This window comes from Pseudoliparis swirei, chromosome 8 (genome assembly GCF_029220125.1).
Source record: "Pseudoliparis swirei isolate HS2019 ecotype Mariana Trench chromosome 8, NWPU_hadal_v1, whole genome shotgun sequence".
NCBI lineage: Eukaryota > Metazoa > Chordata > Actinopteri > Perciformes > Liparidae > Pseudoliparis > Pseudoliparis swirei.
The window spans coordinates 17,685,298-17,709,548 of NC_079395.1; the positions used below are offsets into that span (position 1 = coordinate 17,685,298).

Genomic DNA, 24,251 nt, shown 5'->3' on the forward strand with positions numbered 1-24,251 from the left:
AAAAGATGTGACAACAGAAACCAGAGAGTGATCACAACAACATTTAATGAACAGGAAATACAGAATATTATTAGACTCCAGACTCTGGGGAGAACAAGAGCATTAGTGGCCGCCCTTCTTGGGTGGGAACATGACGTACTCGACAGCCAGAGCGGCGGTAAAGGCGACAAAGCCCCACTTGAATCCTTTCAGCAGCACATCAGAGAGAGTCACGGCGCGGGCGAAGCCGCCCGAGTATCTCCACGCCTCGTTGCTGCAGAGTCCAGAGTGGCGGAGAGAAAGATAGAGCGCGGGGTCAGGAATAAGATACGATGACTTAAACATGCATGATATGTCATGTAGGTAGAAGTACTGACCGGGCCCATGGATCCTTGAGGCCCCTGGCGGCCAGTCTCTTCTGCGTAAACTCCAGTGGCGTTCCCTGCACCTTCCACTGACGCCAGTCTGGCATGAACATCTTCTTGTGGCCGTGGTCACCCCATGCTGAAAACACATGCAATTATACATACTAACCTCCCTCATGTTATACATTTGTGTTATACATTTGAGAAATCTACAACTTTGAGTAAAAAAAACCTCAAAGTTAAAGCAACGTGAAAATATGAGTCTCCAAATAATACATATTATGTCCATAGCAGCTTACTCTTTGCTTTCTATTTTTGTTTTGTGTTCAACTTGGTTCAATTTACTTTCGTGGTAAGGGTTGTGGACATGGCATTCAAATATTGTTTTGGTGATCAAAGTGTTAATTTAGCAGCCAAAGCTGCAGCAATGTGTAAATATAATCATCTGTGACAATAAAAGCTCATACATAAAAATGGAAATATACACAACGTCATTATACTTGTAAATACATGTTCTTGTTCATGGTATAAGCCGAGGTATGAAGACTTATGTCTCTGGTTATTACAGTGATATTACAGGTAGGTGGAGGTATTTAGCTCCACTCCTTATGGAAGTTAATGTCGAAGTAAACTACCGTCTATTGTAAATACAAGTCCTCTTTAAAACGTCTAAACACAGGACGCACAACTATTCACACGGTGGTGTGTTTTTACACTAAAATAAATGAAAGTATTACAACATAACACCTCATTTGAACCACTAACGTGCCAATCGCTCCACATCTGCTTAGGTTGGTACCAGTTACATGACGATTATAATACAGTTTTAAGTGGATGACACGAGAGGACTGTTTTATAATAAACTGTCCTCGTGCATTGTACTTGTTTATTTTACCTTTGTCTACCCAGAGAAGCAACTCGTCACTGCTCTTCGTTGCATAACGTTAACGAGAATATAAGATCCCTCTAAAACACTGGTAGCTTCAAGCTAGCATCACGCAAGCTAACCGAGCTGACTTACGTCGTGTCGCTGAACACACAACTCTCTATCTACACCTTTAATGCACGTTAATATAGTTTTGTCAGGCACCGGGAACGAACAGCTAAAGATGCAAAACAAATGTCAAATTGTATCTGAAATGAAAAACACTACCTGAGCGGTTTGTTGTGACCTCTGTCGTTGGACTAAATATTTGCGACAGTGAACTTTGTTTTACGGTAACGTTACGGCACAGCGGTTGGGACAAACCACCAGAGCGTCTCTTAAAGGGACAGGGCCCTCCTGACCTCCCGTCTATGGCGCAAACCATTTTAAGTGCAGCACTTTTAGGCATCGAGTACAACTGCGCATTAATATATTGTTGTAATACCCTTTTGTGAACTGTAAGGTGGTAGGTATTTCAGTATTATGACGTAAATTACAATATTACTCTGTATAGCATACATTTTAACCTGTTTGTTCAATCTTCACATTCATTATTGTTCAGGATCATGAAGGGTCACGAGACGCCATCGTAATGCAAATACTTATTATGAAATACCTACTATCAATCTGCTGGCTACTTTAATAGTCTACAGACACATTTAGTGACAACAATACTTTATTATCCAAATATATTTTTATTTTCATTTTCCAATTTACGAATGCTTTTGGAAAAAAATATTCGACATACATTTCAACAGTTTGATACAACTCATTATTCAAGAAACTCATCAGACATTTGGGTTGCTAATTATTACATACAATTATGTACATGATGTGCAAGAATAAATCACAGTCTTATAACCAGGCCACGACGGTGTGTGCTCTCCTTGACAGCTCAGTGTCCATGATGCGTGCGCATGTGTGTGTGTGTGTGTGTGTGTGTGTACTGGGCTCAGACAATGTCACAAAAGGGAATTAGAGTTTGCTTTGTGGTTTGAGCAGGTCCTTCAGAGCGTCAAGGTTCTCCCCCTCTGGAGCCTCCGGCCATGCACTGTGGCCTGGAGAAGAACACACAAAACAACTTGAGAATTTAGTCAACTATATATATTTTATATATCATAAAGACCAAAGTGTGGATGCTCTAGCAAGATAAACGTACTGGGTATCTCCCACATGGAGTGGTACAGACTCTGTCCTGCATCAACCTTCAGGGTGTCTCCGGAGATGTAGGAGGCAGCCGGAGAGAGCAGGAAACACACTGCTGATGAGATCTGAACATCAGAGCACAATGTTTTATATATTTTGATAAACAGAAGAAATCACTGCAGTCTGTGACTCTGGAACAAAGGCGGACACACAGCACATGCTCTGTATCCATTGCTCACGACTACCATACGTGAACCATTTGTATTTTCGATTGGAATTTCCTGATACAGCCTGGCACATGTTATTATATAGTGTGGGGATTCTTAGAATTTTATGAAATTAACAGCTGCTGCATTGAGAATTGAAGATGCTACATTGGTGTGTCCACACACCTCCTCTGGTACTCCCAGCCGCTTTGCGGGGCTAAACGGAACCGCCATCTTGAAAAGAGTCGGTCCAAACTCCTTGTAGTTCTCCATCGCAGTTTTGGAAAATATTGTGCCCTGCAACCAGAGAAAATGAACCAGATTTGACATTGCTGCGCGGTTCATGACCTCCCACACACGTCACTTACAGGAGCCACGGAGTTCACTCTGACCCCTGAGGCGGCCCACTCGATGGCCAGAGTCTTCGTTAAGTTGTCCACTGCGGCCCTTGCTGCCCCTGTGTGGCTGTCAGGAAGAGGAGACATTGAGCATATATATATATATATATATACATATACTAGTGTGTGAATTTGGTGGGTGGTGCTGCTTACGCCATGCCTGGAAAGCCCTTCCACATGTCAGCGATGATGTTGACGATCACACCTCCGTGCAGCTTCATCCACGCACTGTAGACTGTGTGGATGGAACAGCAGCATCAGTCACAGGGAGAGAGCTTCAACAACAACAACAACAACAACAAACACACTGAGTCAGAGTGGTCCGTCGGCGTCTCACCCTGCTGGCAGCAGTGGAACGTCCCCGTCAGGTTGGTGTCTATCACCGCCTTCCAGCCTTTGGAGGACATGTGTTCGGCCGGGCTGCTGAACTGACCTCCTCCGTTGTTCACCAGGAAGTCGATCCTGCCGTAGCGCTTCAGCGCCGATGACACGAGCTCCTTCACCTGCAGCAGAAAGACAACACCAACATGGAGCGGTTACAGAGGCTGAAGGTGTGTGCAGGCCTCTTTATATATATATATATATATATATATATATGTATATATCGTAACACAGGCTCACCTCGTCCTCGTTCCGGATGTTACATGGTAGAGGAGTGACACTCGCCGGGCTGGAGGCAGGGATCTTTTGACTCATCTCCTGAGCTGCCGCCTCCAGCCTGTCTGCCTTTCTGCTGGAGATCACCACGCTGCACCCTGGAGACGACGTAGGGAGTCACCGAGAGTCTGTCCACGTCGAGACGGGACTTCTACCAGCATTATTTGGTGTTGTGACAGTTATTATGTCATCACCACAAGTCATGAAGTCACAGAAAGCATTGTTGTTTAATAAAGTATGCATACATGGAGGACTCCAAAATAAGGATGGAGTGTTAAAGCTGTCAGGAGTTCCAGTGAATGTCATTGTGAGGAAACCTCTGTTACCATTAACACTTTCTTTATTTCCATGTCAGGCCAACGCATGACATTATTAATCGGAATTAATTCAGCCATGTGTGTCTCATACCTCTAACACACAGAGCTGTTACCGACACACCGTGTCTCCACGCTGTTTACATACTGTCAAGGCCTCCGCTGGCCTGACAGGCAGCCATGTCTTCCTCTGTGTGTCGAAGTTCACTCTTGCTGTCACTCTGCTGTTCACGCCACACGGTCTGCACACGTCCCCCCGACCCTGAACCCCGCGTCACTCACCCAGCTCCAGCAGCTCCGCAGAGATAGCTTTACCGATGCCGGTCCCGCCACCCGTAACAATAGCGACTTTATGGTTGAATAAACCCGGTCTGAAAACACTAGACACCGCCATACTTGTTTCTTAGCCCGACTGAGGCAAAAGCACCGTGCGGGACAAAGGGCGACTCTGGCGCCCCCTGCTGGACATTTCACGGAGGTGCATCTCGTTGGTGTTTTCTTCACAGTTCAGCTTTCTTTATTCAGGTGGAGACGGTGACGTATATTGTTCATACATCTAGTAAGAAATAGTTAAGAATCAGCGGGTGAAATGTCAGACTTTTTCCAGAACTTCGTTGATTATTTAGTCAGTTATTTCACGTGTTTCAGAAATATATTAAAAAACCAGACATTCATGGATTTAAATGTCTTCAAAAATGCCTCTTTTTAAAATCTATTTATCAGCTTATTCCTGAAACTAATCAGTTGTGGCAATTGGTCCTTTACTTGGAGAATATATAAATAAATAAATCATAGTCTAAGTGTTTTTACTTAAATAAATTTACTCCAATTTTGTATTATGGGCAAATTTGTAGGCAAGTTGTCACACCAGTGCTGAAGATAAACACTTAAAAAAAAAATCCAAACAAAGCCAGTCTATAACATGCGATCAAAGTGACAGTATACACTATATGTGGCTCTCCTGAAGGTTTCTTCACTCTTGTTATATTTGTGATATTGGGCAATACAAGATAAACGGAATCCTGTATAAGTGTATATAAACCAGATTGACCACTGCAGGAAATACACAAGCATTATCCACCCAAGGAAAGTTCAAGATGTGTTCAAGTATTTCTCATGACCGTTGACTAAAATTGTTGCCTTGTTGATCCACGAAGTACGATATATTCACCCTGTGATCCGTAATCGTTAATTTGCTGCGTAATCAGAACAGGCAGAGGCTCTGTGGCAACACCGTGGATTAGAAAACCCCAAAGCTTTAGCTTAGTTTTCCACAGATTTTATTTAGCATACTTCCGAATCCTGTATCAAGAGCGACAACGGGTATAAATCTGGATTTAAACAAAATGCTGGCATTTGTTGCCAAGTGGCACCAATGAGAGCAAAACTGTACCCAGGGCCAACCAAATACTGGTACAATGTGCAGGTTGCTTCCCTCACCTCTCAAACGGCTTTAATCTACTAAGTGTCTGGTGAAATTTAGATTCCAACAGCCAGTGGCACAAAACATATATTCTTTACACTGGTTGTTTTGAAGGGGCTACTTGGCACCCTGAACTTTCTCACTCATGCAGGTTTGGTGAAGCCTCTTCTTGTCGTGAGCACACACACACGTTTTGATTTTGCGGCCACATTGAAAAACAGATAAAAGACAAAGAATTCGCTCCAGACAGATTTATTTGTTGATGTTGCGGCCATGTCCAGGTGGGTTAAATTATAGAAAAAGTCCCAAATCCACCAGTGATCGCTCTACTGGTTTACTGGTCCTTCAACTCCTTCAATCTCCTGATCGCGGATTTGACTGTGACGGCGGACGTTGTGCTGGAAAAGACAAAGAACACAACTTAATTTGTGTAATGCATATCAATGAATATTCCCAACATCCAGTCAGATTATCATCCAGTGCTGTTAAAGTTAGTCTTTCCTTTATTCACTGACTGCACGAAAATTAAATAAAGTGATGTGTACATACATGCAAAACATTAAAAAAGTCTAACGTATGCTTAGAGTCGAGGAACATTGTCATAAACAGTTTTCAATATTAATGAAACAAGCGGCCCAGATAACCTCTAAAAATACATCTGCCACATTTTATTTCAGAGCGCTTTTTTTGTTCACCGACATCCGAGTAGACAAACATCACCTGACAGTCATTGACTAATTTTCCAATTTAAATTGTTTTTAAATCAGCTTTTCTGGAAAGAAAAAAAAGTTCTAACAAAATGCAAAGGGAGAAATGTTCTTTTCTTGAGCAAGTAGTTTCATACATTTGGCAAATCTCAAAAGTTTACAAGCTACAGTCCGGCTGAGATTGATATTTTGCAGAGAAAACAGCGTCCAATCCCAGCACCATTAATTGTCCATAAGCTTTGCAAACAGACGTCTGCCCTGCTGTTCCCGTCCCATCTTGCTCTAAACAGGGGAACCTATTTTTTGCACGAACAGGTAACCCACTTGGAGAACATTTTTACACCTCAGATTTGAACTGGAGCGCTGCAGAATATTAACCGATCCAGCTTTTTAGGTAAAAATAACGCTGTAGGTGCTTGCTCCCTGGGTACACTCACTTCCTTTTGTGTCAAAAACCACAACACTAAACAGGTATGACCCCAGCAGCAGGTGGAAAGGGTAGAACTTCAGCAAAGCAAAAAGAAGCTTACTTGTAAGTCCAGGCGCCTCCAGCCACGGTCTTCATACAGGACCCACAGTGCCAGATACCAACAGCCCTCCTCTTCATCTTGGTCTGTCAATACAAATGTAACACATTAATAATAAGTCACGAAACATCTTGCAATTATGTTTCCTTGATACCATTACATCAATAAGCACACTGCTTTTTGAGTAAGAGTTGCGCTTACCTTTCCACAGAAAGAGCAGGTATATTTAGCGTGCTGGGAGATTTCAATTTTCTTGACCATCTTCCTCAGCGACGCGCCATAACGCGTGCCATATTTACCCACGATCCCCACCTTCTTGGTACGCTTGGCCTGTGGACATAAACACACAATACGTTACAAAATATCACTGAATTGGCGCTTAGTTAGACACTTCTGTTAAACTGGATTAAAACACAGATTAGCACTTCAGTGGCACTTAAATGCTCTTATTGTGGTACTTTTGTAGTTCGACTATGTTGAGGAAATGTTACTTTCTGTATTCTTGTTCTTAGTTTGTACTCTAGGTTGAATGCACTTATTGTAAGTCTCTTTGGATAAAAGCGTCTGATAAATGACATGTAATGTAATAAACTAGTTCATATCCGACGCATGCGCCACCAAATGTTTTTATCGTAAAAAGTGTGCCTCGAGTATAATCAATCCCCAGAGACAATTGGGTTCAAAAAGTGTGCAACCGAATGTATTGTGACACACCACTTTCGTATTTAACACATGTTTCACGGAGTTATTAAACTATAAACCCAATAAAACTAGTGTTAATGTGTCACCAGTGGACTAACCGTGTTTAGCTAAAGTTAGCATCCATGAGCTCCGTGGCTGAGGAGCCCCGGAACGGGAGCGAACGTTAACAGTTCAACTCTGGTCCACGGTCAGAGACGACAAGACCAGAACGCCAAACAAAGAAACTCGTGTTGCTCTACTGTAAACCCGCGGGTCCTCTAAGAATACACGGAACATTTAGACTTTGGCGGTCAAGCTAACGCGACTAGCCGCCTAGTACCCGTACTCATTGAGTAACTTGTAGCAATGGTGGCAGCCATTGCTATCTCACCGGGACATGAACACATCGTTTTATCCGTTGAATCAATCACAAAAAAGACACAAATAATGGTCGGGTCTGATAAACAAGGATGTCACAGAGCCCCCAGATATGTGATTATATAATGTAGAGCACAGGAATTGTTAGATTGACACGGATTTGGAAGGGGACATTCTCGGCTCACCATCGTTTCAGTGGAGACGTAGGTCCAAAGAGGGAGAGCTTAGCGCGCATGCGTGATTTACCCTCTCGGTTTTACGGTGCATTGTGGGACTTTGAGTTTTCACAGTTCTGATAGTCCAAATAAAACAACTCTTTTTCATCGTATACAATACAACATAGTCCCACAAAGTATTACTATTTCTGTTAAATATGTTTAACAAAACATACGTAATAACGAAAACGGAAATGGCTGTAACTAAGGACGCCTCAAAAGTTACGCGCATGCGTATTCATGTGATGGAACGACATCCTTGCTTCCTGAGTTGAAATGTTTGTCCACTTACTTAGCCCGTAGTAATGGGAGCGTTGCTGTTTGTGATCAGGTAGTGTCTTAAATTCATCCGCCCCCGACAGCTATGTTAGTTGATATGCTATGAAGCTAACACGGAAACAGGTTCTCGCGAAGGCGAAGGCCTCGGACTTGTTAAGTGTGAAGAAATTGAACTGCTGGTAAGTGTGGCAATTTTAGCTCCACAGTTACTCGTCCCTTAGTTGCGGTTTGGTTTAACGTGTCATGCTGATGGCTGGCAGGCACAGCTTGTTATGCATTCCTCGCATTTGTGATAACGTCCCGTTACATGTCTTCTTTCTGCAGGGGATGCAACCTGACTGATGTGAGTAGTCAGTTAATGGACATCATTGTTTGGTTTGACAATTCATATTAAAATTGACTTTATTACGGTTTATTTTGTGTAATTAAGGTTGCATGTACTAATGCATACTTTTGCAATATTACAAGTGTTTCTACACTCTGTCTTTCCAGATTTCTATCTTCTCTCAAATTACCAACATTGAGGTGCTGACACTGAGGTTGGTCTATTTTAAATTTGACACATCTCTCTTTGTCACATTGACGTTTGACTCCGGGACATTTGAGATGATCGACCGACCCTGGCTGTGGTGTTCTCCCTTTTCTTTCTCTTGCTCTCTCTTTCTCTGCAGTGTCAACGGCGTAACGTCTCTCTCTCCCCTGGCTGGCTGTCTGTCTCTATGTGAGCTCTACCTGAGGAGGAACAAGATTCCCTCACTCGCTGAGCTCTCATACCTGCGTCCGTTGACGCGTCTCAGGGTGCTCTGGCTGACTGAGAACCCTTGTTGTGGAACCGACTCCAGCCAGTATCGCCTCACCGTACTGCGCTGCCTGCCTCGCCTCCAGAAGCTCGACAACCAAGGCGAGTGTGCGGAGTGTATGCGACCGTACGAGAAATGATCTGCACCCACAATTGGTAGAAAGTCATTCAAATGATTGTGTTGACTAACCAAACTCTGCACACGTTGGTGTGACCTCAGACAATATATATCGGCGATGTAATAACGAGTTTGTTGTTATACGTGTGTTTGCAGTAGTGACAGAGGATGAGCTTGCACTTGCTCTCATGGAGGGCGAAGAGGTCACCACCCCCCAAGACAGTGTCCAAAACCAGCTCTCCACCAACGGACTGCTAGATGCAGAGCTGGAGAATGACCCTCTAAACTACAACATGGAAGAGACCAAGTAAGCCTTGTGTGTTTATAAGAGAGTAGAACATGCATTGGCTGAAGTTCATCTTTCCAGGGAACGAAGGCATATTGAGAACAAAACGTGTCCATCTTGAATTTATTTTTTAGCAAAATCAGAGAAGAGTTGGGGATGAAACTCCTCTCCAGAGACAAGTTCCCCTCCCTTTCTTCTCCAGTAACCAGAGAAAACAAACCAATAATGAAAAAGGTATACCCCCTTATACCTGAAATATGCTTCCCTGAACTCAAAATGTTGGAATAGACTTCTTATTTTAAAATGCGAACCGCAATTGTATTTTCAGACGCACACTCTGGATGCAGTTCTGCTGCTGCTGAAGGACTTGGATGAAGAGGAGCTTCACATCGTACACACAGCCACCCAGAACATACTCCAGACGTATACGCTGGAATCACAAATGCAAACAGATTCACTGCAGACACAGAAAGTCATCCAACACTGAAGCGCTTCACAGCTTCACAGCGCTTCACAGCGTGCACTCAGGGCCCAACAAACAGGATCCACAACGCCCCCTTTTTATCCATCACCTTCCGCTTGCAATGTGCATGGCATGTGATGTAGTTTCACTGACACTCTCCCCTTTGTTACAGTATTCCCTTGTGGTGGAGTGCTAAATAACTTCTCTGGCTTTCTTTTTTTTATTTTTATGTTTTCATTGCAGCATGCCTACCTGCCTACCTGCCTTTTACACACAAAATAATGTATATTTTGCTTAATGTAAATCTATTTAACTAAATAAATGAAATTGCAATAAGTCATTTACTCAAGTGTTGTTTTTAATTACAGTTGTTGGCTTTAAAAATATACACAGCAAAACACAAGAGCAATGTCACAGAGCTAAGACGGGGGAAGTGAAAACACTTAATTACCAATAATTAGAAAGCATTCATTCATTCTGGGCTCACGTCTTCAGTTGATTTGATGTAACCGGGCCTTTTATACACATCAGTGACCGATTCAACCATTACAGGTCGGTCTTTTCTTCTCAGTCGCCCTCTTCGTTCTCCAGGAAGTCCATCAACGTGCTCGCGTCCACAGCAACGACCAAGCACTCCACGCCGTCTGCACCCTGGAGAATCGGGGGAATGCGCGTTGAGTGACACTGAACGAGGGTTTGGAAATCCTCAAGTGAAACGGGACTCCACCTTGCGTGTGCGTATCAGTTTGTGGTCTCTGAACTCGGTCAGCTGAGTCCTCAGCGTGAGGTCAGAGTTCACCAAGAACGCCTCTCGACAACGCTGGTAGAAATCTTGGAAGGACAATCCTGCTCACCGCGACGGGGACAATATTACATAAAGCAACAAATGCACGTTTTAGGGAAAGACCTGTACAGCATTTTGACATGTTATGTTCGCGTACCTGTGTATGAAGGGTTATCTTTGTTCTCCAGCTGGAAGTTCACCAACAGTTTGAAGATTCCTCTGCAAAAAAGTCAGGACACGGAGCCACCAACGACTTCAGTAAGTCATGAGCTTATAGGCTGCTGGGGGACGTTTTAGGATACACTGAGCACCTCTCTTCTCTTCTCTCTCTACTTATGGATGAATTTTCATCTCTCTATTGCACATTATTAACTCTGCTTCCTCTCCGGAGTCATGGTGACTTCACGTCTCGTAGGGTCCGTTGCACCTGGCTGGGTCTGCTGCCATGGCCGCTGATGCCCCGCCCACTCCTCCTCTCTACCTCCATCTGCCTGATGGATCACGTAGGTCTGGATCGTGGTCCATCATCACTACTACCAACTATTCATACACTCTGTCATATTCATTGAATGTGTTTTAACTCTAATGATTCCTTCTGGTCACATGACATCTATTGTTCTGTCCATCCTGGAGAGGGATCCTCCTCTGTTGCTTCCCTTTTTTCCCTGTGAAAGTTTTTTTCAATTTTTTGGGAGTTTTTCCTGATCCGATATGAGGTCAAAGGTCAGGGATGTCTATGTGTGCAGATATTAAAGCCCTCTGAGGAGAATTTGTAATTTGTGATAATGGGCTATACAAAATAAACTGAATTGAATTACCGCGCAGCTGTGACCGTGAGCCTTGTCGGGGGGTGTGTGCGCGGTACCTTGCATTGGGGGTCAAGCTGCGCAGCACGTGGGTCAGGGAGGACAGAGCGAGAGCGCCGGTCTGCTGCACCAGGAGCGAGTTCTCGTACGACGTTTCCTCCGTGTAGTGCTGGAAGGTCACGCACTCCCACCACAGCCAGTTGAACTGGCTCTGCTTGAACTGGTCCCACACTGGAAACACACGGGGAGGGTTCAGCTCCAAGACTACGGTTCACCATCACCGACACGGCAGCACGCAATCACCGGTCCTCACCCATCGGAGCGTTGATGTGGTCTAAAGACGCCACCATGTGCAGGTTGGGCAGCGATGCCAGCTGCCCCAGTGCACTCTGGGTCTTCTCTCCTCGCAGCATTGGGCCGTCTATATTATGGATCAGCATGTACACATGGAGATCTGGGCCTGCAAGGACACGTTTTAAATTATTCAAATATTATAAATTCACCAGCTTAAGACGGAGACAATTAGCAGACGCACTCACTGTCTTTAAGGGTCTGAGCCACGTACTGGATCTGGTCCGAGGGCGTCCGGAAACTCCCCTGATGCTCGAGAACCTCGCACGTCAGAGCATTTAAAATCTGCAATGAAAGTATCGACGAAGAAAATCCATCTTGATCTACATTGCTCAAAACCAACAATGTGTCAACTGTGTTACTCATAAGAGGTGAAGCTTAAAGATGGGTCATTAATAGTTACATTGTTAGGTCAGGAAGTCATTTCTATCAGTTTCTGGAAGATGTTACTCAATCAGGATATGTTTCGCTATGGTTTAATACACATTTGATGCTGTTGGAGTATTTCCTTCTGTGGGATAGTGTACTTGTGCGGCTCACTGACAGGGTTTTATCAATTCTTGAACAATAATGGAGTGCTAAAGCACAGAAGAATAAGATCAGTCTTTGGGGACACAAACAATACTTATAAGTAGGATACGTGCACTGCAGATGTTGGTCTTATATAGACTGTGCCGATACAGCATTTTCATTTAGAAACATTTTTCTGTGTATACTGACTGATTTCAGAGTGATGGAGGGGAAGAATCCGTTGACCACGAGGTGGATTTCCTCTGCCAAGTGAGACACCCGGAAGTCCTCCAGCAGAGACTTCTTGCTGCCCAGACCGTAGACCAGCACACCGAACCCCAACCTGCACAAGCAGACACACAGACACCGTCTGTCTCGTACTGCGTTTCAAACACGACAACACGGATTGAAGAAAGTGCAAACCACGCTCACTGTAACTGTAACATCCATTTGCTGAAGTGCTGCCGGTGTTTGCTGTGCAGCTGCTGGATCTCCTCCGAGCAGCAGGACGGTTTTCCCTCCAAAAGTTGGACCAAAGTCTCCTGAGGAAAACAGAAACAAAAAGAAGGTCATCAGTGACACGAGAACCAGGCTTGTTTAATACATGTAGACTACTGGTGGTCGTATACTGACCCGGTCAAGTTTAGGGATGTGTAAACGCTCCAGGGTGCGGTCCGATGTCAAGACCTTTGAACTGCCGTGGGCTTCAAAATACTCCTCCACCATACTGGGCTGATTAGTGGCGGTTTTCTTGCTCTTCTTGGCAGGAGTCTTGTAGAGTGCTGCAGACGAACCGTTACTGGGCGTTCTTAGAGTCTTCAAGCTCTCCTTGCTCTCTTTCTTTACTTCCGTTTCCTCCTGCTCCTCCATCACATCGTCGTCCTCCTCATCCTCCTCCTCCTCTCCTCCAGAGTCGGAGGACGACAGCTCACTATCGGTGTCTGACCGAATGCTGGGAGCTGAGAAGAAAACAATCGCTTAGCAACAGTCTAACTTCCTGAGTCTTAACGACCGTCAAATTCACGAGACTCCCCCTCCGTCGTCGCACTCACTCGTCATCCTCTTCCGGAGCCTGTGGGGTGTCGTGGAGACAAACTGAACCTTCTTGCTCTGCCGTGCAAAAAGCAGAGGCTGAGAATACAACATCTGCAGCAGAGCCGCTCGAAAAAAAACTTATAGAAACATGGCGACGTCATCGAGGAATGGTGACGCTGGGTGTGAAACATTTCGTGTAGATGAGAGAGAACAAACCCCCCGAGAGTCTCACCTTCTGTGGCGTCCTGCTTCCTCCTCTGTGGTCTGATCGGAGAGACAGAATACAGGTGGTCTTATTGAAATGGACACAGGAAAAGATGGACGCAAGCAAAGTAATAAGGAAAGTGAGCCGAACTCACTGCGCCCGGTTCGGGTGGGAGTCGAGGGTTCACCGTTGGGGGTCTCGCCGAAGGTCACGCTTTTCCCAGGAGTCCGAGCCAAATCACTTGCTAGTTGTAAAAAAAAGAAGAAAGAAAAACACCACAAAAAAAGTGTGTATACGGTAATAATCATATGTATGACCCGCCGTATGACTGAAGAGGACGAAGGCTCTCACCGGTCTGGGCCATGCTGTGTCCACGCTTGGCCTTCTGAAAGGTGAACAAGGAGGACCCCGCCACTCGGTACATACCCTCGTCATCTTCTGCAAAACAAGAAGGGAAATGATGTCACTGACAAGCCTCCGGAGACTTCAAGTAGCTCATGATGACGCCAGGAGAATACCATCGAAGGTGGAGTCGTGCCAGTGAACTGTTTGTGGCTGCAGGAGTCAATACTTTTAAAGCTGTTTTAAGAAAACTCATGTATAAATTCATCTGCCGGGTTGAAAATGAGATCATCATGGTTTTATCAAACATAAAGTTCAGTGATACACGCTACCAGTCCCAGCTGTACTGGTACAGACGTCTATTTATGAAGCATTTGTAGTTCTATGTATTTTACCTGTGATGTTGCATGTATTTTATTCTATTTTAATGTTTTGTACTAAATGAAACTTAAATCTGAAATAAAAGTTGTATTGACAAAATACCATAAAGGGGAGCACATCGACATGTAGCACTATAGAAAACAACAACAACAACAACAACTTTAAAACGGTTGCAACCCAAACAACCACTATAACCTGACCACGAAAACAGGATGTATAGCTTTATGTCTACCTAACAGGCCCGTGTAAATCGAGAAATCGAGAGTCCCTGTGCATGCTACCTCTGGGCCGTCGTAAATTTATTTGTTGTGATTTTTTTTTCATTTGTCATCATCTTCTTAGTGGGCTACACGTCCATTCTTCGCGTGCGACACTGCAGCGGGTCTGTTGGGTTACAAGTTCAAAGCTCCGCCTCCACCCATAATAGTAATGGCTGTATCATCCAACCAACACCAAACCAACAAGTGGGACCTCCTAACTCCTAATCGGAAGCTTGGTTCCTTTTTCGGTCTTTTTCTTTTTCTTTTTCTGAGCTACCTAATAAGGTGTAAACTCGGAGCACACTAAATGGCAGCTGGGTATTGTTCTGCGTCCCTCACCCTCCGCGTGGTCTGCTCCCAGCGCGTGGACGTAGGTCTGCTGGTCGAGGACTCCGGTCTCGTCCCCGTCGCGCTCTGCGTCCTCTGGGGCTCGTCTCCCGGCTGAGCCCTTGAACGTCACCATCTTCTGGACAGCCCCGCTGTGGCTCTGCACATCTGTTGAGTTCGTGCACAGAGAGACAGACATGCGCAGTTGGTCGGAGCCCCGCGCATCCGTGCAGGAGAAGAGAAGAGACGGTGGTCCACGTACCCTCCTGTTTGTCCACGATGTGCTCCAGAGCATCCGCGTCCCCGATGAACTTCACCTCCATGGGAACTCCGGGGAGACGGGACAGCCCGTGTGACAGCAGCGAGCTCAACGCGAACTCACGTCACTCAGCGGGTTGAGTTCCACCCGTCACGTGACGTTGGTCAACGGAAGTGTAACGCAACCCAAATGCGTCTAAGTGACGGTAACTTACCAGAGAGTCGGCAGCGCGCGAGGAAAATGTAAACACAACTCTGTGTGAACGGAAAGCAACACCGTGACAACTTCCCGCGCCATCCCACTGAAGGTTTTAAACCACGTGACCGGCGACCAATCAGAACGCTAGCTTCAATAAAACCACATTTCCCAAGGTGCATTTTGCACAACCTCCTCGCTTTTGAGACCGTTTTATGATTGTTGGAAATAATAATGCTAATAATAATATAATGTATTAATAATGGCATTACAGTTACACATAATATGTTAATACACTTGTTATTCTATAATCAGAGGTAGTTTAGAAATATGCAAGACAAAATAAGTAGCAGTAACTTCATTGGAATTTTATTTAGTCAGAAAAAAATAAATCACCACCATTATTATTCAAGAGACACTTGTCAATGTATATGTTGTCCATCAAAGTTTATCATGAAGGATAATATATTTAAACTCACTTCAACAGGCTCATGATCACTACTGATAATCAATATAACCGCCTGTTTCTCTGCAGTACTCACTTTGAGAAAGTGTCTCTCAGTTATTACATTTTGAGACAATACAACACTGAAGATTGTACAACAAAGAAATAATATTGATTGAAAAATAAATGAGAAATGTTAAAACAAATGTACAATGATTACCGACAAGAGCCATAACCCATGCTCTTCATAGTAATTGTGTTTATGGTTTCAGACCTCCAGCGAGTGCTCACATTAAAAAACACAGCATGTGGCTTTTAAGAAAGTGATGACATTACAACATCGTCCAAAAGATAATTTTTTTCCCCTCAAAATCTTCATCTACAACATTTGGAGAATAGGACTACAAAATGATTATGTGTTACTTAATCAGTGGGATTGGAATACCTCTACGCTTACATTGTGGAATAAACTACCAGCTCCAAGAATTCCTCCGAGCCGTGTTCATTGAGCTGGTTCACCACCCACGTGTTGGTGTCCACTTCCCCAGCAGACGGCCCTCAGAGTGCACGTAGTACACGGGGTGCATCGCCGCACTTGCACACGACTGTAAAATGAACAGAGAGAGGGTCACGCAAGAGTCGGGTGACCCGATGAAGCTGAAACAGGTTGATCTTTGATCCACGTTGAACTGTACTGACGTGGTAGGGGATCAGTGTGAGCAGAGAGCCCAGGGGGTGTTTGACGTAGTCCAACGCTCCTGAGATGGGCTCCACTCTGCCGTGCTCCTGGGTCATAGATAACAACCTGAGGGGTGGGGGTAAATATATCTCATCAGAACTTTAGTCACACTTGAGTTGAGTAAGGTTGGAGACAAGAGGAGTTTTACTTGAGATCCGGGTGTCCTTCAATCACAGCATATCCAGTGGGAAGCTTTCCGGCTCCGTCGAGACTGAGAGCATGTGACCAAAAATGGGTTTAAAAGAAATATGAAAACAATATATAGCTGTAACAATGGTATCGGGAGCAACGGTGAATTAAAACGAAACACATTTGAATAATGAATGTTCACATTTAAGTATCCATACAACATTAAGGATGTCAGCCTAAAATGGTGAGCAGGAAAACATCCATTCTGCAGCCACATGGAGGTAGTGATAGAGGTAGTGATGGAGGTAGTGATGGAGGCAGTGATGGAGGCAGTGATGGAGGTAGTGATGGAGGCAGTGATGGAGGTAGTGATGGAGGCAGTGATGGAATGGAGGTAGTGATAGAGGTAGTGATAGAGGTAGTGATAGAGGTAGTGATAGAGGTAGTGATAGAGGTAGTGATAGAGGTAGTGATAGAGGTAGTGATGGAGGTAGTGATGGAGGTAGTGATGGAGGTAGTGATGGAGGTAGTGATGGAGGTAGTGATGTAGGTAGTGATGGAGGTAGTGATAGAGGTAGTGATGGAGGTAGTGATGGAGGTAGTGATAGAGGTAGTGATGGAGGTAGTGATAGAGGTAGTGATGGAGGTAGTGATGGAGGTAGTGATGGAGGTAGTGATGGAGGTAGTGATGGAGGTAGTGATGTAGGTAGTGATGGAGGTAGTGATGTAGGTAGTGATAGAGGTAGTGATGGAGGTAGTGATGGAGGTAGTGATGGAGGTAGTGATGGAGGTAGTGATGGAGGTAGTGATAGAGGTAGTGATGGAGGTAGTGATGGAGGTAGTGATGGAGGTACCTGAGTCCGCTCCATCCACAGTCAATCAGGAGCTGGTTCCTGTGAGGACAGTGTCCGGACCAGCTGACTCGCTTTCATCACGCCATAACATCGCGTGCACGTCTGAAGGACAACAACGACAACAAAAACAACAACAAAAACATAAGAGAACCGTATTCATCTGCTGAAAAAACTGCATAAACAAACCGGTTCACTCATGCAATATGGCTACGTAAACACACACACATATACACACACAAACACATTTACACACACACACCATAGAAGGCGTAGTTTCCAGGATGCACCTCGCTGAGCTGCGCCATGTCTTGCACAGGGTGGCTACAGGAAGGGGTGGAGCCTATGCTGGACTTACAGGTGATGCCGGCCGCCTTCAGCCTGCCGGAGGACAAATCCAGAGATGTTTACAGAGTGATTCTCTGAAGACAGTACACGTGTGTATGCCATTCAAACATATATTTGTGTAGACTTTTTGATAGACTATAGAAATATAAAACAAATGTGGACCTGAGAAAAAGTTAAATATGACGTCTTTGAAGTTTATTTTATTTTTGTACATACACTCTCAACTCAGAGTCAAGTCAGTCCGAGTCCACGCCTGCACACTCCCACTCCACAGTCGCAGTCACACGCTCACACTCCCGTGAGCTCTCACGCCTGCCCGGCATGGTTAGCCAACCGAGCGCCCGGTTCCGGACACTACACACAGACACAGCAGAGAGCAAACGATCAGCAGGCGCTGACGGGCGCCTAGTCCAGTCACCTCCGCCACTCAGTTAGCTTGAGCCACGCGAACCACAGCGGTCGCGTGACAGCCATGCACCTGTTCAGCGCTAGATACCTAGCCAATAGAGAGCCACAGCGCCACACACATAACACACACAGCACACACACACACATACACACACACACACACACACACACACACACACACACACACACACACACACACACACACACACACACACACACACACACACACACGCACAGACAAATACACACACACGCACACACACACATTTATGCACACACACACACACATATACACACAGATATGCACACACACACACACACACACACACGCACAGGTACACACGGCACATTAGCACATATAAACACACACATGCACACACAGACACACACACACACACACACACACACACACACACACACACACACACACGCATGCACGTGCACAAACACACACACACAGACACACACGCACAGGCACACAGACACGCACACACACACACAACCCCCCCCACACACACACACACACACGTACAGACACACACGCACACACGCATGCACATGCACAAACACACACACAGAGACATGCATGTATATTAGACACACACACGCACAAATACTCCACACACGCTGGCTTGCACGCACACACGTGAGGTGATATAGAGAGAGCTGGGGAGGAGAGAATTGAAATACATACTCACATAATATCGTGATAGACAGAATCAGCGATCGTGCATGCTGGCTCAGCGGAGCATTAGCAAACAGCAGAGCTCACATTAATTAAATTCATTCGTTCTATTATGACAAATAATGTGATATTATATTTGAATAAGATACAGTTGTCCCTTTTCACATCTTCAAAGCGAGAGGACCTTATCCCAAAGCTGTTCAGAGGATGAGTTGAGAGCACGTGGTCGGCATAGAAACCGGCCTCGGCCAGGGTGGAGACCACGATGCACCTCCGTGATCCGCCCGTCAAAATGTCAGCACACTCACTGAACACCAACACACACACACCATGTCAATGACACTCACATATATACGGAACAAGAATAAGGCATTTAGTGATTGCATTTGTAACTTCCAGGATGCACTGATGTCCACCTATCCACCATGTTCTAGATCATGTCCTCAAACTCAAAACTGCACGTAACAATTGCAGCCTGCATGCGGGACGATATGTTGCGGCCGCCTATTGACATCAAAGTGTCAGTGCGGCCTGGTCTTTGGCAGCAAGGAGTGGGCAAGAGAAGCTGAAGAACCGTTCATGTTTGGAATTTTTATTAATAAAGATTCAGAAAAGATTGAATTAGTTGTACTTTTCTTTGGAATACATGATGCGGCCCAGCCTCCCCCTCTACCTTTAACTTTGAGACCTCTAGTTGATCCCCAATTCTTTGGCACATGTACTAAGAACTAAGAGATATTTCTCCCAAATCAGCTTCTATCCACTGGCTCTCTGTAATATCCATGATATCGCTCTCCTCACCTACAAAGCCCAAAATGGCCACAACCCCGTATCTTGAAATGCTTTCATTCCACTCCCCCATGAGAGCACTGTGGGTTTGTTATGGTTCAGAATCAGAATCAGAATCAGAAACAGGTTTATTGCCAAAGAATGAATGTTTTCACAAACAAACGAGGAATTTTTTTTGGTGGAAGGTGCAACATTTGGACATGACAAACAACAATCAACGCAAGGAGGGAGGGGGAGTGGGAGGAAGAGGGAGGAGGAGGAAGAGGAAGGAGCGGGAAGAAGGAGGAGAGGAAGGTGGAAGAGGTGGTAGTCCTGGGGTGACAGTCAGTCAGTCCCGGGGTCCATTGATACCGCCAAAAGCTATTGGTGTGGCGGGAGGTCGTGGTCATGATGGACGCAGCCTCCTCCCGAGGAGGGACTCGAACAGGAGTGTCCAGGGTGGGAGGGTCACAATCTTTCTGGCCCGCTTCAGTGACCTGGAAGTGAACAGGACCTGGAGGAAGGCAGATTGCAGCCGATAACCCTCTCGGCCGAGCGGATGATGCTCTGCAGCCTGCGCTTGTCTTTGGCTGTGGCTGCAGGGTGCCAGGCGGTGATGGAGGAGCAGATGATGGACTCACGATGGCCGTGTAGAACTGTACCATCATCTTCCTGGCAGGTTGAATTTCCTCAGCTGCCTCAGGAAGAACATCCTCTGCTGGGCCTTCTTGGAGATGGAGTCGATGTTCAGTTCTCACTTGAGGTTCTGGGAGATGATGGAGCTCAGGAAGCGGTAGGACTCCACAGCGTCGGGGAGTCACACAGGATGAGAGGGGCGGGTGGGGCTGCATTCCTCCTGAAATCCACAACCATCTCCACTGTCTTCAGGCGTTGAGCTCCAGGTTGTTCTGGCTGCACCAGGTCACCAGGTGGTCAGTCTCCCACCTGTAGGCGGTCTCGTCCCGCCAGAGATGAGTCCAATGAGGGTGGTGTCATCCATGAACTTTAGGAGCTTGACGGACTGGTGACTGGAGGTGCAGCTGTGGAGAACAGCAGAGGGAGAGAACACAGCACCCGTGCTGGTGGTCCGGAGCCTGAGACGTGTTTCCCCAGCCTCACGTGCTGCTTCCTGTCGGTCAGGAAGTCTGTGATCCACCTGCAGGTGGAGTCGGGCACGTGCAGCTGGGAGAGCTTGTCCTGATGGATGATGGAATTGAAGGCAGAGTCCACAAACAGGATCCTGGCGTAGGTTCCTCGGGAGTCCAGATGCTGGAGGATGTAGTGAAGGGCCATGTTGACTGCATCGTCTGCAGACCTGTTGGCTCTGTAGGCGAACTGCAGGGGTCAGGAGTGGGTCGGTGATGGTCTTGAGGTGTGACAGGACCAAGCGTTCAAAGGACTTCATGACCACAGAGGTCAGGCGACGGGCCTGTAGTCATTGAGTCCTGTGATCTTGGGTTTTGGGGACGGGATGATGGTGGAGGCCTTGAAGCAGGCTGGAACGTGGCATGTCTCCAGGGAGGTGTTGAAGATGTCGGTGAACACGGGAGACAGCTGGTCGGCACAGTGCTTCAGGGTGGAGGGGGAGACGGAGTCCGGGCCCGCTGCTGCGGGGTTCTGCTTTTAAACAGCCTGTTGACGGATCTCTCCAGGATGACGAGGCGTCGCTGAGTTGATGGAGGGTGCTCCAGAGGTGTGAGCCCCTGATGGGCTGGGGAGGTGGGCTGATGGTCTGTGGCTTGTTGGTGGGGCTGTGGGGATTGTCTCAGGACTGCTCCATTGTCTTTCAAAGCGGCAGTAGAACTCATTTAGCTCATCTGCCAGAAGCACATTGTTCATGGAGTGGGGTGATTTGGGCTTGTAGTTGGTGATCTGCCTGAGCCCTCTCCAGACAGAAGCAGAGTCGTTTGCTGAGAGCTGCTGTTGCAGTTTCTCAGAGTACAGTCGTTTAGCATCTCTCACCGCCTTGCTAAACCTGTATTTGGACTCTGTGTACAGGTCCTTGTCCCCACTCCTGAATGCCTGGTCCTTCTGCAGTCTTAGCTTCCTGAGCTCCGCTGTGAACCAGGGTTTGTCGTTGTTATAACTCACCCTGGAGCTGGATGGAATACAGCTGTCCTCACAGAAGCTGATGTGAAGTTACAGCCTCTGTGTACTCAGGCAGGCTGTTGGTGGCAGACCTGCAGACATCCCAGTCAGTACAGACAAGATCCTCCGGAGCCGCACTGGTCCACTTCTTGAACTTCCTCACCACAGGTTTGCAGAGCTTTAGTCTCTGCCTGTATGAGGAATCAGATGGACCATGACGTGGTCAGAGTTTCCCAGTGCAGCTCGAGTGTATACCATATAGGCCCTGCTGATTGTTGTGTAGCAGTGGTCCAGAATGCTCTTCTCTCTGGTAGGGCATTTAATTAACTGTCTATATTTAGGGAGTTCGTGGCTGAGGTTTCCTTTGTTAAAATCCCAGTACAATAACAAAGAGTCCGGAAGGTCCGCTCACACGCCGTATCTGTTCAGCGAGTGTCTGTTGTGCCACGTTCACGTTCCCCTGCGGCATGTAAACTCCGGCCAGGATGAATGAAGCGAACTCGGGAGTAGAAGGGTTTGCAGTGGATGATAAAGATTCCAGGTCCGCGAACAGTGCTGTAGAATCACCGTTACGTCGTTGCACCAGCCGTTGTTGAGGTAAAGCAGATTCCTCCACCCTTTTTACCGGAGAGCTCCGTGGCCGTCCGCCGAACAGCTGGAAGCCAGCGAGCTGGCGCAGAGTCTGTATCGAGCCACTAAGCCATGATTCCGTGAAACACAGAACGGAGGATGAGGAGAAGTCTCTGTCTCTCCACCAGCAGCTGGAGTTCGTCAGTTTGTTGCACAGTGCGGACGTTGGAGAAATATGCCCGGCAGCTGTACGAGATCCCGTTTTTCCTCTCCGGCGTTTCTGCACACCTTTACAAAAATGTCCAGTAACTCCACAGAAGTTAAAAACGTTGGAAGTAAATCCGCTGGAGTTGTTCCCCTTATGTTCAAGAGTTCCTCTCTGGTGAAAGAGCTCTGGGAATCCCAGCAGAAAACAGTATTTAAAACGAAAACAATAAAAAACATCGCTACAACACGCGCCATCAAGCACTGTGGGTTTGTTATATCCATAGTAGCAACAGTGTCCTGCATGGGAGCCAGAGCTTGCCCACAAACTTTATTATCAATAGTCCTATTTCTACCATTTGCATATGTGTTTTTGTTATTATCTGTTGCTGAGCATCTGTGTTTCACTTCCTCTCTGTCAAGATGGCCGCCCACCCAGAGCCCAACTCTATTTGAGGTTTCTTCCCATCGAAGGGGAATGTTTCCATGCCGCCATCGCCCAAACACTTGCTCATGAATGTTGGCTCCCCTGTAAATTAAAGAGTACGATCTAGATAACTTTGGTTGTGATTTGCCGCTATATAAATAAATGAACAATAATTCAGATTAGTGTGAATGTGTGTGTCATACAGGGTTTTGTGGGTCTTCATGTGAGGCCGAAGCTGGACTCCCAAATTCTGACAGCGGTCAATCATCCTCTCTGCATTTCTTTTAACTTTGTCCAGATCCACCACCAGAGCAGGAGTGCACAGGGCGGAGAGGGCCTCTTCCTCCATGACAGCACTGGAACAATACACACACACGCACGCGAGCGCACACACACCCGCTCAAGGTTCACATACTTCTCATGCAATTAATTTATTGTGCATGACTACTTTCAAATCGAAAAACAACTGACAGTGACACTATTCATTTTTAAACAAACATATGTAATATATATATACAAATTACCAGCAAAACAGCACATAGTCTATATACTTTGCAACAGCATTACTGATCTCGAGACATTTAAAATCTGGAACATGTTTATTTTTTGTTTTGTTCTATTAAACGATTTTCACTTTCCACTCCCGATTTATCGACCTAATTCTTCCGCACATCTAAAGGAACATGAATTGTTTGATACGCATTCCCACATTCATCTCACATGACTTACCGTGCGGCAGTGATCCAGTGACAGCGAGGCTCGGTCCAGATGAGCCTGGAAACTATACGAGAGCAGAAGCAGCAGCAGACTCGACCAAAAGCTGTGGTCAAGTGGGGAACAAGTCGGGATCAAGACTACGGTCAAGCCAGCCGCCACTTCGAAAAACACAGTCAAGCCAGCCCGCACGATTTTTTTCAGTACACGTATATACCAGGCATTACGCTGCGAGTGTGTGAAAACTGTTTTCAAAATAAGAGCGAACTTCCGGTGAATGTGATATGACGAAACACGCCTTTAAATACAGATATAGTGATAGATTAAACTAAATGAAGAGGTGAAAAATCATGAATGGTATGAATGATGAATACATTAAATGAAAGAAAGTAATTATTCTAATATTGGGATTTCTGATTTAGAATTTCAAAATAAAAGATAAAGAAAATCACATTCATGCGCAAATGTGTCTAATTTCAGAATAGATTTAGAACAAAATGGTGCGTAGTTATAAAATATTTTCACTTCTGATTCGGATTTGCTTTAAATAAAAT

General features: G+C 45.8%; 6 protein-coding genes across 6 annotated transcripts; 1 reads left to right on the forward strand and 5 right to left on the reverse strand.

Moving 5' to 3' along the window:
- Nucleotides 1–25: 25 nt before the first annotated feature.
- ndufb3 (NADH:ubiquinone oxidoreductase subunit B3) lies at nt 26–845 on the reverse strand. The gene is made up of 2 exons (XM_056420650.1): nt 357–845; nt 26–253 (listed from the first exon to the last, which is right to left on the reverse strand). The coding sequence occupies exons 1-2, from the start codon at nt 455–457 to the stop codon at nt 103–105; spliced, it is 252 nt and encodes an 83-aa protein (XP_056276625.1). The 5' UTR covers nt 458–845; the 3' UTR covers nt 26–102.
- A 1,098-nt stretch (nt 846–1,943) lies between these two features.
- Nucleotides 1,944–4,399, reverse strand: pecr (peroxisomal trans-2-enoyl-CoA reductase). Its single transcript, XM_056421090.1, has 8 exons — nt 4,273–4,399; nt 3,641–3,774; nt 3,357–3,522; nt 3,173–3,254; nt 2,990–3,086; nt 2,808–2,918; nt 2,429–2,540; nt 1,944–2,327 (listed from the first exon to the last, which is right to left on the reverse strand). Exons 1-8 carry the CDS (start codon nt 4,382–4,384, stop codon nt 2,245–2,247), a joined length of 897 nt encoding a protein of 298 aa, XP_056277065.1. The 5' UTR covers nt 4,385–4,399; the 3' UTR covers nt 1,944–2,244.
- Nucleotides 4,400–5,649: 1,250 nt separating this feature from the next.
- On the reverse strand, nt 5,650–7,909 carry rpl37a (ribosomal protein L37a). The gene is made up of 4 exons (XM_056421092.1): nt 7,892–7,909; nt 6,849–6,977; nt 6,651–6,733; nt 5,650–5,811 (listed from the first exon to the last, which is right to left on the reverse strand). The coding sequence occupies exons 1-4, from the start codon at nt 7,892–7,894 to the stop codon at nt 5,748–5,750; spliced, it is 279 nt and encodes a 92-aa protein (XP_056277067.1). The 5' UTR covers nt 7,895–7,909; the 3' UTR covers nt 5,650–5,747.
- Nucleotides 7,910–8,214: 305 nt separating this feature from the next.
- Nucleotides 8,215–10,181, forward strand: cfap410 (cilia and flagella associated protein 410). Its single transcript, XM_056421091.1, has 7 exons — nt 8,215–8,379; nt 8,525–8,543; nt 8,693–8,739; nt 8,872–9,101; nt 9,274–9,424; nt 9,538–9,637; nt 9,732–10,181. Exons 1-7 carry the CDS (start codon nt 8,303–8,305, stop codon nt 9,888–9,890), a joined length of 783 nt encoding a protein of 260 aa, XP_056277066.1. The 5' UTR covers nt 8,215–8,302; the 3' UTR covers nt 9,891–10,181.
- Nucleotides 10,182–10,203: 22 nt separating this feature from the next.
- Nucleotides 10,204–15,432, reverse strand: orc2 (origin recognition complex, subunit 2). Its single transcript, XM_056421089.1, has 15 exons — nt 15,130–15,432; nt 14,880–15,035; nt 13,909–13,995; nt 13,712–13,801; nt 13,585–13,616; nt 13,370–13,427; nt 12,951–13,276; nt 12,750–12,859; nt 12,528–12,660; nt 11,996–12,092; nt 11,770–11,916; nt 11,516–11,687; nt 10,808–10,869; nt 10,594–10,712; nt 10,204–10,517 (listed from the first exon to the last, which is right to left on the reverse strand). Exons 1-15 carry the CDS (start codon nt 15,188–15,190, stop codon nt 10,434–10,436), a joined length of 1,734 nt encoding a protein of 577 aa, XP_056277064.1. The 5' UTR covers nt 15,191–15,432; the 3' UTR covers nt 10,204–10,433.
- A 236-nt stretch (nt 15,433–15,668) lies between these two features.
- Nucleotides 15,669–23,893, reverse strand: zgc:162816 (uncharacterized protein LOC571260 homolog). The gene is given in 9 exon segments (XM_056421612.1): nt 15,669–16,371; nt 16,466–16,571; nt 16,654–16,716; nt 17,489–17,590; nt 17,720–17,891; nt 18,126–18,187; nt 19,111–19,233; nt 23,187–23,339; nt 23,713–23,893. Coding segments are annotated over 8 exon segments (864 nt in total). The 5' UTR covers nt 23,333–23,339; nt 23,713–23,893; the 3' UTR covers nt 15,669–16,281.
- Nucleotides 23,894–24,251: the final 358 nt, after the last annotated feature.